This window comes from Harpia harpyja, chromosome 14, assembly GCF_026419915.1.
Source record: "Harpia harpyja isolate bHarHar1 chromosome 14, bHarHar1 primary haplotype, whole genome shotgun sequence".
Classification (NCBI taxonomy): Eukaryota; Metazoa; Chordata; class Aves; order Accipitriformes; family Accipitridae; genus Harpia; species Harpia harpyja.
Genome location: NC_068953.1, coordinates 8,434,914 through 8,445,786, shown reverse-complemented (window position 1 = coordinate 8,445,786; position 10,873 = coordinate 8,434,914). Strand labels below are relative to the sequence as shown.

General features: G+C 57.6%; 2 protein-coding genes across 3 annotated transcripts; one reads left to right on the top strand and one right to left on the bottom strand.

Moving 5' to 3' along the window:
* Positions 1-890: 890 nt before the first annotated feature.
* On the top strand, positions 891-2,718 carry LOC128151406 (histone H3.3A). Its single transcript, XM_052808833.1, has 4 exons — positions 891-1,041; positions 1,542-1,683; positions 1,768-1,921; positions 2,018-2,718. The coding sequence occupies exons 2-4, from the start codon at positions 1,556-1,558 to the stop codon at positions 2,144-2,146; spliced, it is 411 nt and encodes a 136-aa protein (XP_052664793.1). The 5' UTR covers positions 891-1,041; positions 1,542-1,555; the 3' UTR covers positions 2,147-2,718.
* A 604-nt stretch (positions 2,719-3,322) lies between these two features.
* On the bottom strand, positions 3,323-10,591 carry LOC128151405 (uncharacterized). 2 transcript variants are annotated; one of them, XM_052808830.1, is made up of 16 exons: positions 10,483-10,591; positions 9,960-10,067; positions 9,803-9,875; positions 9,500-9,656; positions 9,355-9,400; positions 8,375-8,433; positions 8,233-8,268; positions 7,131-7,183; positions 6,722-6,854; positions 6,428-6,624; positions 6,161-6,206; positions 5,995-6,060; positions 5,424-5,483; positions 5,179-5,261; positions 4,912-5,006; positions 3,323-4,037 (listed from the first exon to the last, which is right to left on the bottom strand). In XM_052808830.1, exons 1-16 carry the CDS (start codon positions 10,517-10,519, stop codon positions 4,003-4,005), a joined length of 1,284 nt encoding a protein of 427 aa, XP_052664790.1. In that variant the 5' UTR covers positions 10,520-10,591; the 3' UTR covers positions 3,323-4,002. The 2 variants fall into 2 exon arrangements, with proteins under 2 accessions (XP_052664790.1, XP_052664791.1); XM_052808831.1 differs by lacking the exon at positions 9,960-10,067.
* Between the last annotated feature and the right edge of the window lie 282 nt (positions 10,592-10,873).

The window sequence follows — 10,873 nt, the reverse complement described above, 5'->3', positions numbered from 1 at the left end:
AGCCACAACCCCTGCCTGCTCCCAGGCCGGCTCCCGGGGAACGGCCCGTGCTGGCCTTCCCAGGGCCAAGGGTCAGACCCCTCCCGGACTTTTGGGGGGGTCGCAGACCAGCAGGGCTTCCCGGTCCGAATCCAAGCCCGGTGACGAGCGCTCCTAGGCTGCGGCAATGATAAAACCGGGCAAGAAATGCCGGAGGCGCTGCCAGAGCCTCTTCCCTTGCCAGGGGCTTCGCTCGTCCCCGCCGACACTCGCCAGCGAGGGCCCCGAGCGAACCGCCACGCACCGGAGGCTCCCGCGCCTCGCCCGAGGGCCGCCGCTCCCCGCGGCCTGCGCGCTGCGGCTCCCGGGGGAGGCGGAGGCGGAGTGTGTGTGTGGGGGGGTCCGCCGTCCCCCCGGGCGGCCCCGCGGCCTGGCCCGGCCCTCGCCGCTCGCAGCCCCCCGCCAAGCGCCTCCGCACCACACGGCCAGGAAAGGCGCTTTCTGACGGGGGCGGGGGAGGGAGGGGGGGGGCGGGCCGGGAGGCGGCGGGGGCCGCCGGGGCCGGCCGGGGGGGTGCCCGGGGGAGCCCGCCGCCCCGCTGCGCCCCGCCGCCGCTCGCCCCGCTCCTATTGACTTCCCATTGTGGAGCTTTGCAACAAAGGGTAGGATCCAAACCGTGCCCCGTTTCGTCCAATCAGCGCGCAGAGCGCCCGCCCGCCGTCGATTGGCCCCTTCTCGCCTCACAGTACCCAATCGGACGCCTACTTTAACAACCAATCAGCGGCCGGGCACGCGCCCAATCAGCGCCGAGGAAGCGGAGCACGGCCTTTGTGTGTCGTGACGCCACGGCGCCGGCGGAGGTCCCGGCCAATGGTACGGCGCGCTGCTTCCAGGCATTGTGAGGTCACCGCGCCGTGTGCCGCCCCCGCTATAAAAGGCGGGTCCCCGCGGCGGGGAGGGCGCAGTGAGGGGGTGGCTGGGTGCGGAGCGGCTCGTGGTAGGGGCAGCGCAGGCTTCGGTGCGCAGCGCTACCGGCACCGGTGCTTCCTTCTTCTCCGAGCGGTAAGTGGCGGGCGGCGGGCGCGTTCCGTGGCGGGCGGCGGTGCTGCGCGGCCTTTAGCGGCCTTGGTTCCTCCTAGAGCCTGGCGGGCAGGCCGGGCCTTGCCTACGTGCCCTGAGTCACGGCCGGTTCCCATTCCCCCCTCCCCCTCCGCCGGGGCGGCCCGGGAGGAAGCAGGAGGCAGCGTGACTCAGGCCGCTTCCCCCGGGGAGGGGAGCGGCCGGGCCACGACGCGAAGCGGGGGCGGAGGGGGAGAACCGTGACTCCTCCTTCCCCTCCCGGGGGAGGCCGCTGGCCGCCTGCCCGCCTCAGCGGCGGGGGAGGGGTAGGGGGGGGAGGTGGGCAGCTCGCCGACATCTGCCGCTTCTGGGACTTGAGGGGATCGGACGGGGGGGGGGGGAGGGGGACGGGTGGGAAACAGCGTGTAGCCGGGCTTGGCGGATCGTGTTGCCGCGGGATTGGAGAGAGCTGGACCCCGTGTCACGCGTGCCTGTCTCCGTAGGTAAGTGAAGAAAAATGGCCCGTACAAAGCAGACCGCCCGCAAGTCCACTGGGGGGAAGGCTCCGCGCAAGCAGCTGGCCACCAAGGCGGCCCGGAAAAGCGCTCCCTCTACCGGCGGCGTCAAGAAGCCTCACCGCTACAGGTAAGGCCGCCGGCACGGCACGGCCCGGCCCCGGCCCCGGCTCCGGCCCCGGCTCACCCGCTCCCTCCTTCCTCCTCCAACCAGGCCGGGCACCGTCGCCCTCCGTGAGATCCGCCGTTACCAGAAGTCCACGGAGCTGCTGATCCGCAAGCTGCCCTTTCAGCGGCTGGTCAGGGAAATCGCCCAAGATTTCAAAACAGACTTGAGGTTCCAGAGTGCAGCCATCGGTGCGCTGCAGGTATTGCTAGCGGCCTGCCGGGCCTCGGCGCTCGCGGCGCTGAGTGTGCTTCGCTGAGGGTTTCTAACGACATTTCTTCTTGTGCTCTTGAAACAGGAGGCCAGCGAAGCATATCTGGTGGGTCTGTTTGAAGATACAAACCTGTGCGCCATCCATGCCAAGAGAGTCACCATCATGCCCAAAGATATCCAGTTGGCTCGCAGGATACGGGGGGAGAGGGCTTAAGTGAAGGCTGTTTTTATGGTGTTTTGTAGTAAATTCTGTAAAATACTTTGGTTTTAATTTGTGACTTTTTTGTAAGAAATTGTTTATAATATGTTGCATTTGTACTTAAGTCATTCCATCTTTCACTCAGGATGAATGCTAAAAGTGACTGTTCACATAAACCTCAGTGATGTGAGCCTTGTTGCTCAGGAGTGACAAGTTGCTAATATGCAGAAGGGATGGGTGATCTTTCTTGCTTCTCATGCATGTTTCTGTATGTTAATGACTTGTTGGGTAGCTAAACTTGTAAGGTACTAGAATTGATATAAATGTGTACAGGGTCCTTTTGCAATAAAACTGGTTATGACTTGATCCAAGTGTTTAACAATTGGGGCTGTTAGTCTGACCATACATCACTGTGATCAAATGTGGACTTTTTTCAGAGGGTGAAACTACAAGTCTTAACCACAGTGTAACTTACAGTTTCCTAAAAACGTAAACCTGGCAGCTATAGAATACACTATGTGCATTTATAATAGCTATTTTATATATTGTAGTGTCAACATTTTTAAATTAAATGTTTTACATTCACATGTGAGGAGTCTTTGTCATTTGGTTTGTATGGGCTTGAAGAAGCTTCCTCCTCCTGGCTCCAGTAGGTTAGCAGTAGATGCCTGTAATGCCAGACTGCTGCTGTGACAATTTTGTCTGTCAACAGAATGGAGAACTTGCCCTGGCCACCCTCAGAGGTTTTTGGAGGCTTGCTGTAGCTTGAGTCATTGCTCTTGGCCAGTGAGAGCAGAGCTGAGCCCTTGCAGCTGTGGGGTAGAGGAGGAATAGGCTGACTTGACAGGCCAAGGCTAGGCAGCAGCCTTTTGGGGGGGGGGGTGGCTTTTGTGCCTTTTTTTTCTTTTTAATAAAATCTAACTGCTTATTGCTGTCAGCTGTTCAGGCACAACTCTAGAGCTAAGCTTTTTTTCTTTTTTTTCCTCCTTTCCACTAGGTGCAGGGGAAGTTTATTTCTGTGGCATGACTGGTCTGCCCAAAGCAAAACTACCAGCTTGTTCCCTGAGCAGTGTTGGGTGCTGAGTTGGGGGGGTGTGGCTGCAGCCCCCGAGTTTCTGTGGCATCTGGCTGTGTGACTAAGTCCCGGTTAATAACAGCAGCCAGCACTAGCAGTGCAGGATGGTTTGTGAGTGGAAAAGCTAATTATACAACCTGAGAGCATATGGGCTGCTAAGCAAACTGGAATGGGCACTCAATAAGATTCTCATTTCCCATCTAAGCTTTTTTGATGAAACAGGATTATACACTCCGACCTTCACTTCAGAACAGCTCTTTGGGCTCTCTGCTGAGACAGGTCTGGTTTTCTCAGCAGTGCCTCTGGGAACAGCCCTACCTTGTTAGGTTGTGGTACAGGAAAGCTGCTCAGGCTGCATCTGAAACACAGGTAATTAACATTTAAATTGAATTGTGAGGCCGGCTCTCCTCAGCTCTTAAAGAACGGGCTGCACTAGTAAGGCTAGAGTTGGCACAGAAAAGTAGCACAGGGAAGTAGTTTAGCCAGCTCATCTTGATTTATTTCAATGAAATTAAAAGTGCCATGGCAGAAGTGGCATTTCAGGAGGAAGAACAGTAATGGTTTATACCAGAGAGCAGGCAGTAAGTCAACACTGGCCGTCCACGCAATTGTTTGCAGACCGGACGTGTTTACAGCACTTCCTTCCACAACGGCTGCCTGAAAGCAGTTTGAAAAGGACCCTGACTCCTGCTCCCTGGAGCTGGGGCCTGCCTCGCTCGGAGCGCTGCCGGGCGGCTGTGTCGCAGGCGAAGGCTGGACCACCGGAGCTCGGGGCTGGAGCCAGGGCTCTCCCTTATCAGACAAACCACTCCGTGTGCTTAAATCCTGCAGCTGGACGAACAGGCGCTCCTTACCATGTGCTCTTACACAACTTCCTCAACGCCCTTTCCTACGCCGCTCTGAGCGTGCTTGGAACAAATGTAGCCCCCCTGTTAATACCATTATCATATCTGCCACAGAGCTGCTAAAAACATGTTCTAAAATAATCCAAGATTAGGTTTGAAACAAGCATTTTCCTCACTGCTAAACCTGTAGGGAAAAAGATTTCCTTGCATCTACATTGTAAACTTAATTGCTTTAAAGGCCTGGATCAAATTTAAGCACTGTCTCAAACTTCAGTTGATGCTAAGTGATCTCGGGTAGAACACCTGGGCAGGTCTGTCCTGGGGGTACAGCCTGCCAAGGGGACAGCTGGCAGGGATGTCCCCACGAGAAACCTGAGGGTCCTTGGGTGGCCTGGGAGCCATGCAATTTGGGAAGCATCACACAGCTTGCATTTAGGCAGGTTAAAAATAAGAATTCCACGTGGCGGGATTTATGAATGCTTGCTTTGGTGCTAAACTGCAGTAGCAGGCTGGGCTCCTGCAGGAAAAGTATGTTTCAAAATAACATCCCTCGAAAACAATGTTTCCTCCAAGTTCTTAGTGGAAACAATGAACCATCTGGGTATGCCTAGAAGCTGTTTCTTAAAATAAAATCATTGTCTAGCACTTCTTGAAAAAAAAACCAACAACACACAACACAAAAAACAAACCCACCAGAAAAACAAACCCACCAGAAAACTGTATCAAAGTATCTATTCATCTTAGTAACCTCAATAAAAAGAAATTAAGCTAGATCTTGCATGTGGTGGACCAGAATAGCAACTCTTGGTATTCCACAATCTCACTGTGATGATATCTGAAGACAGAAACCGTTCCCTTACCCATTCTCCTGATGATTTCCTCGCATTCTTGCTCAGAACTCGATGCAAACACCAGACAGTCGAATGTGCTCCCGTCAGGGCTCTCTGGGGAAGCGCTAAAAATGGAAACACGTACATTAGCCAGCAGAGAGAGTGGCTCTGAAAGCCCAGCCCTGGCTTGTAACCACACCAGAGACCCCGTGGCTGGTCTGAATGTTGCTTGTTTATTTTCTAAAAGACCCGCATCCCTCTATATCCCCCCTCCCAGGGCCCACGGGCAGCACTTACGCCACGCAGAAGGCGAATAAATTGCTGCTGTCCACATAGCGTCCCACGCAGGAGATGGTGGGGTAGGGGTAGCGGCACAGGAGCTGCGCAGGGGACAGGAGGGAGATGGTGTTGGGGGCTGCAGTCAGTCCCCATCGTCCCCGTTCCTGGTTTAAACTGGCCCCATAACCTCTCCAGCCGGGCTCCCTGCGCCGCAAGATTGGCAGCCTCGGGAGTCACCTGGACCTTGGGTGTTGCTCACTTACCTTGGAAGAAGTCTTCTCCTGTATAAGGACTTCTGCTTCCTTCACATCAAATAAAACCTCCTGAATGGGGGATGGAGGGGAGAGAAACCCCGATCGTCACAGCGTCTGAGCTCTATTTTTAATAAGACACTTATGAGAGAGATTATTCAAAAGCAGAGGTGACAAAGCACAGTCAAGCACAGCTTTTTCAAGGAGTTTTCTCTGTGCTGCCCTTTTTTTCACCACCTGGTGCTCTTGCACTTGAATCTTTTCACAAACAACCCCCCAAAGGCTCAAGCAACAGTGACCTGAGCCCTAAAGCACCCTGGAACCAGGCTTAGCCTCCCCACAGTTTTCCAAGTGCTTTCCTGCACGTGGTTGTATTTTTTTTCCTTAATGCACTTTCCTATCCTGACTGCAGAGATGCTTCTAACCAGAAAAAAAAACCTCACAGGGATGGGGGATGTCAAATACTCAGCCAGGCCAAATGAACCTGAAGCCAGCAGGAAAAAATATCCCCAGGCAGAGACTGTATTTCCCTGCAGTTTTCTCACCAAGCCCTTCCCGGGATGCCCTCAGCCCCGTCGCTCACCCGCGCTGCCGAGTGCCTCTCCAGCACGGCGGGGATGGCCCGGTCCAGCACCTCTTTGCCACCGTACTGAAATGGAGTGGGAAGGAGGGAATAACCCACCGGCACGTGAAAAGAAACCCAGAAGAGACAATTTAGCCCTAGGCACATCTCTGGCCCATTGCCTTACCTCCCCAATGCTGGTCCGGCCCAGGTACCGCAGGTTGTAGAGCAGCCTGGGAAGAAAAGGGCTTGGGGGCATCAGGGCAAGAACCCTGAGCATCCTCCTGCTGCTCTTTACAGGGGAAGATGCTCACAGTCCCCCACCACCCCCAGGCCACAGGGACAGCTTTGGCCCCACGGCCTTGAGCAGAGACCGGGGATATCGTGGGTAAGGGGCTGTCCCGATGCCAGGACCCCCAGCCCAGCTTGGGGGTCCTGGGCTTGCCGGACCTACCTGTCCCCCTGCAGCCTCTGTGACTCCCCCTCACCCCTGCGCCGGGGGCTGCGCTGGAGCTGGAAGCGGGGCTCCTTCTCCTTCAGGACCTTCAGGTAGGGCAGCAGTGGCTCGTAGACCCCCCCGTCGTGCCACTGCCACCGCAGCAGGCGGAAGCTGAGCGGTTGTCCCTTCAGCTTCTGCAGCATGGCCCCGGCCTGGAGGGAGGGTGGGGGAAGCAGAAGGGAGGATTTGGGGGGACGGACAGGAGAGGGCAAGATGGAGGGGACACGACAGCCCTCTGTGCTCACCCACCTGCCCACTGTAGGCGTTTCTCAGCGAGCAGCCGTTGATCTCGTCGAGGATGTCGCCGGCCAGCACCACCTCGTCCACCTCCACCTGGCTCTCGGGGAGCACCTCGGTGACAAAGACTCGGCCGTCCACGTACCTGGGGGTGCGGCCGAGCTCTGGCTCAGCCCTGGGGACCCAGCTCATGTCCCCCAGCCCTTTCGTACCATCAGCGATGTTTCACCGATACACGGGGGCAGGGAAAAGCCACCCCTCAAAGAGCAGATACTGGCGACGCTGAGCCGATGGGGAGAAAAGCACCTGAGACAGCCCCGATGCTCTCAACAGAGTATTTATCTCCCCTTTTTGGGGAGTTTTGAGTGTCTTCGTGTCCAAATCCTGCTGCGGAGCAGAGAGGAGGATCAAGGGCTCCTACCTGAGCACCATCCCCAGCGCTCGGCATGGGACCGTCTCGTAAGTGATGCACACCTGGAAGAGAGTGGCCGGTGACAGTGGCCCTGGCAATGGCCACAGGACACCCAAGGAGCATGATGAAGGTGACGGGGAGGATGGGGACCCCTTGCCCTGGATCATTTCTGGTACTGGTGCCAAACCAGGGCTTCGGGAGCCCAGGGAGGGAGAGACCGGTCCCCAGTGCCCCAGGCTGGGCTGGGACCATCAGTGGCTGCTTGACCCTGTCCTCTCATGGGATTTGGCTGTGCCCAGACCCTCAAGGGACAAACCTGCTAGATGGATGGGATGGCAAAGCAGCAGGTGAACCCTTAACTCAGTGAAGAGCCTTCATCCCTCGTCCCAGGCGTCCCCACGCAGCCGGGGGAGCGCTGCCACCCCTCCCCAAAGTGCTGCTGTTTGCAGCGACATTTACTGTCACATCATATTAGCCAGGGACCCGAAACACGGCCAGTTCGGCTGGGAGCACTTGCTCTTAGAAATGCCCAAAAGCCATCAGGATCCCAGCCTCAGCAGCAGCGCCATGGCTCGGCACATGCCGCAACCAGCCCCAAAGCCACCTTGAGCTTTTGGGGGGATTCTTTTGGGTTAAAAAGGCAGTGGAGGGATGCTTTTCACTTTTAAAAGACATCAAGGTGTCCCCAGCATTCTCAATAAATGCACCAATATGTCCGTGAGCAAAACCAAGAGCAAAAACCAACTGACACATAATCTGTGTCAGCCCAGGGAAATGGGGATTTTTTGGCAAGAAATCGGGGAAGGGAGCATGGGAAAACTTCATTTATATCAGCAATTTAGGCCTGGGTACTACTCAAGCTTGGTTTTACTCCCAGGAATGCTGGGATCTGCTACTGGTGACAGCGCAGGCACCCGGCAGGATCCAACCTCGGTGGCAGAGGGAGCTCTGCTCATGCTGGTGAACCTGAGCCAATTCACCCCTGGCTGTGGCCAGGCAGAGAGTTGTGTGGCAATCCCTCCCCACCAAATCATTCCTTATCTTCCTCATTTGACTTTTCAGCAAGGGCCACGCGGCAGAAGGACGGCTCCGCGGAGAGACAAGCTCTTACCGGCAGCAGCCAGCTTTCATCCAAGAAGCTGCAATTCTGCAAACAAAGGAGCTTCAGCGCCATCAGTCCCGGCGAGGAAGGGGCCGGGGCCCCGCGCCAGCAGCCGTGTGCCAGCCACCACCCAGCCGATTTGTCACCGTACCTGCAGGTCCAGGGAGAAATCCATCTCTGTCACCACCAGCAGCAGCGAGAGGAAAGGCTCTGCAGAGGGATGGGGATGGAGAGGCAGTATCACCACCGGGTTCCCGGCAGCCACAACCTTGCGGGGACATGGCAGAGGTCTGAATAAAGCCATTTTCGGCGTAACTAATGAGCTCTGGGGAGAGAGGCCCTGAAAGCATCCCAGCACCATGGCACCCAGGCTGCTGCTGGAGGATCGTCCCGGGCTCCCGCTACCGGCATGGGGAGAGAAGCACTGCAGCTTGATGCCTGATTTCCCCAAATTCAGACCAAGGCTTGCAGCAAATGCTGCTGACGAGCAACTTTCTCTCCATTCCTCCCCTTAAATGCAAAGCAAAGCTGCCTGGGCTCTCCTGCATGAGCCTTGCAATTACTCTGATGGAGAGCTGCAATCTGCTCACGCACCAGCAGCGTGGGTGATTTATAAGCCATCTAGGTACAGGTTTAACGCGGAGTTATTTATCATAATCAAAAGATTAAAGGCTTTCACCCTGGCCTGCCCCCCTCCAAGCAGCATGGTTGCAGATGGAGTGGTGCAGCTTGTCAAGGCAATGCAGCCATTTACCGCACCGAACCCCCCGTGTGACCCCTCATGCGGGACTGCGGCCTGAGCCCAGCCACCAAGGGCTCCCCTCGAAGCTGGACTGCTGGGTCCGCTTAAACCAGCATCCTTGGTACAAATAACACAGAAGACTCTTCAGAAGCAGTTTTCCTATCCCATGATGCTAAAACCAATCTTAGATGGATTCAAACCATGTTTAAATATTTACACCTCTTTTTCCATCACTGCAGCAGCATATTTAGATTTTACCACTAAGTTTGGCTTAGAAAAATCACGGAGGACTATTTTTCTCCCCCTCCGCAGCAGCGCGGTGCCATAACACCTGCGACAGCTGCCCCTGGGGTGGGTTACATCCCGCTTCGGAGGAGCAACCGTCCTACCCAGGAGGTCTTCGTTGCCGAGGATGGAGCTCACCGGATCATAAAACTGAAACAGAGAAACGCCACCATTAATTACGCTTCTGTTTTGCTCCCCATCGCCCGTGGGTAGCAGCTCCCCCCACAACATCCCCACCGTGTGCTGCACCTCCAGGAGCCGGGGGGTCTGTGCCAGCTGCTGCACAGCCGCTGCCAGCACCTTTCCCTGCAGAGCCAGGCGCAGAAAGTACCGCCCGTGGCCCTGCGCCGTCCGTGCCTTCTCGCAGCTGCCTGCTTTCTGGATGCTGATGGAGAGAGGGGTCGGCCTGTTTGGGGAGAGGGGAAGCAGCTCGGGGCTGAAACTTTGGCGGCGCGTGGGAGCATCCTCCCTGCACCCTTTGGGATGAGCACGTCATGACGGATGCTGCCATGGTTCAGATTTTCATCCTCAGCCCGGCTCGGGGCTGCTCACCTGCCACTGTCCCCCGTGGGAAGCTGGTCCAGCCAGTGCCAGTAATCCCGTCTCCTGAAGCCCCAGGCTGGCTCTGTGGGAGAAAGGGAGACCGAGGCCCCTCGCCGCGGGCACCGGGACGCTGCCACCCCCCACCCGGGCACGAAGGACCACTCACGTCGGAGCCCCTTGCGCAGGATGCACTCCAGCAGCTGGCAGAAGGAAGCGAGGTGCGGCGAGGTGTCTGTGCAGGGCCCCCCGTCCTCCCGCAGCCGCAGCACCCCACCTGTGGTGAGGGGACCATCAGCACCCATGGGTGCCCCAGCTGGGGGTGGGTGTGTGGGGGACACACCTATGGGAACAGCTCTCTGTACAGCCCCAGGGAGGGTCGCTGGTGCTGCAGGAGGTGCCCGACACCCCGGCAGGATGTGACCCACCCCGGCTGCCCACAGCCACACCGGACAGAAACTCAGGTAAACTTCCTCAAAACCGAGGTCAGGTGCGGTACCGAGGGGGGAAACACCCGCTCAGGCGGCAGGGCTGGCCCTGCCACGGCAGCCCCCAGCCCGGGGAGACCCCACCCGGCCCGGCCCGGCCCGGCCCACGCCGTCTGTCCGGCTAAACCGGTGCAGCAAGGGGCCGGGCCCCCGGGCGAGGGCTACCGGGGGAAGCAGGTACCGGCGCCGGGGGGCCACGCTCACCTTTAAAGGCGCTCAGCAGCGGCTCCTTCCTGGCCATGGGCTCGTCCCCCCTCCCTGGGGGGGGGGTCCCGCGGCGGCTGCGGCCGGGCGGGAACCGGGAACTGGGAACCGGGAAGGGGCCGGGCCCCGCCCCGGGAGCGGAGCGGAGCGGAGCAGCCCGGCCCCGCGGGGGGGTGAAACCTACCGGCTCACACTCACCCGCCTCTGCCGCTGCGTGCGGCACCGCACGACGGACATGGCGATGCGGGCGCACACACACACACATATATATATATTCACACACATACACACTTACAGCACATCGGTATATATATACATCTACGTATGTACCTGTACGTAACGCATCTCTAACAGAGACACCGGTGCATATACATATGTATCTGTGCTTATA

What these genes read in the sequence shown, in the direction of transcription:
- LOC128151406 (XM_052808833.1), top strand. Translation starts at nt 1,556, where the DNA reads ATGGCCCGTACAAAGCAGACCGCCCGCAAGTCCACTGGGGGGAAGGCT. An exon ending in AAGAAGCCTCACCGCTACAG is followed by an intron (nt 1,684 to 1,767) that starts GTAAGGCCGCCG and finishes TCCTCCAACCAG; the next exon opens with GCCGGGCACCGTCGCCCTCC. An exon ending in CAGCCATCGGTGCGCTGCAG is followed by an intron (nt 1,922 to 2,017) that starts GTATTGCTAGCG and finishes CTCTTGAAACAG; the next exon opens with GAGGCCAGCGAAGCATATCT.
- LOC128151405 (XM_052808830.1), bottom strand. Translation starts at nt 10,519, where the DNA reads ATGGCCAGGAAGGAGCCGCTGCTGAGCGCCTTTAAAG. An exon ending in AGGAGAAGACTTCTTCCAAG is followed by an intron (nt 5,262 to 5,423) that starts GTAAGTGAGCAA and finishes TCCCCTGCGCAG; the next exon opens with CTCCTGTGCCGCTACCCCTA. An exon ending in TTATTCGCCTTCTGCGTGGC is followed by an intron (nt 5,007 to 5,178) that starts GTAAGTGCTGCC and finishes TTCCATTTTTAG; the next exon opens with CGCTTCCCCAGAGAGCCCTG.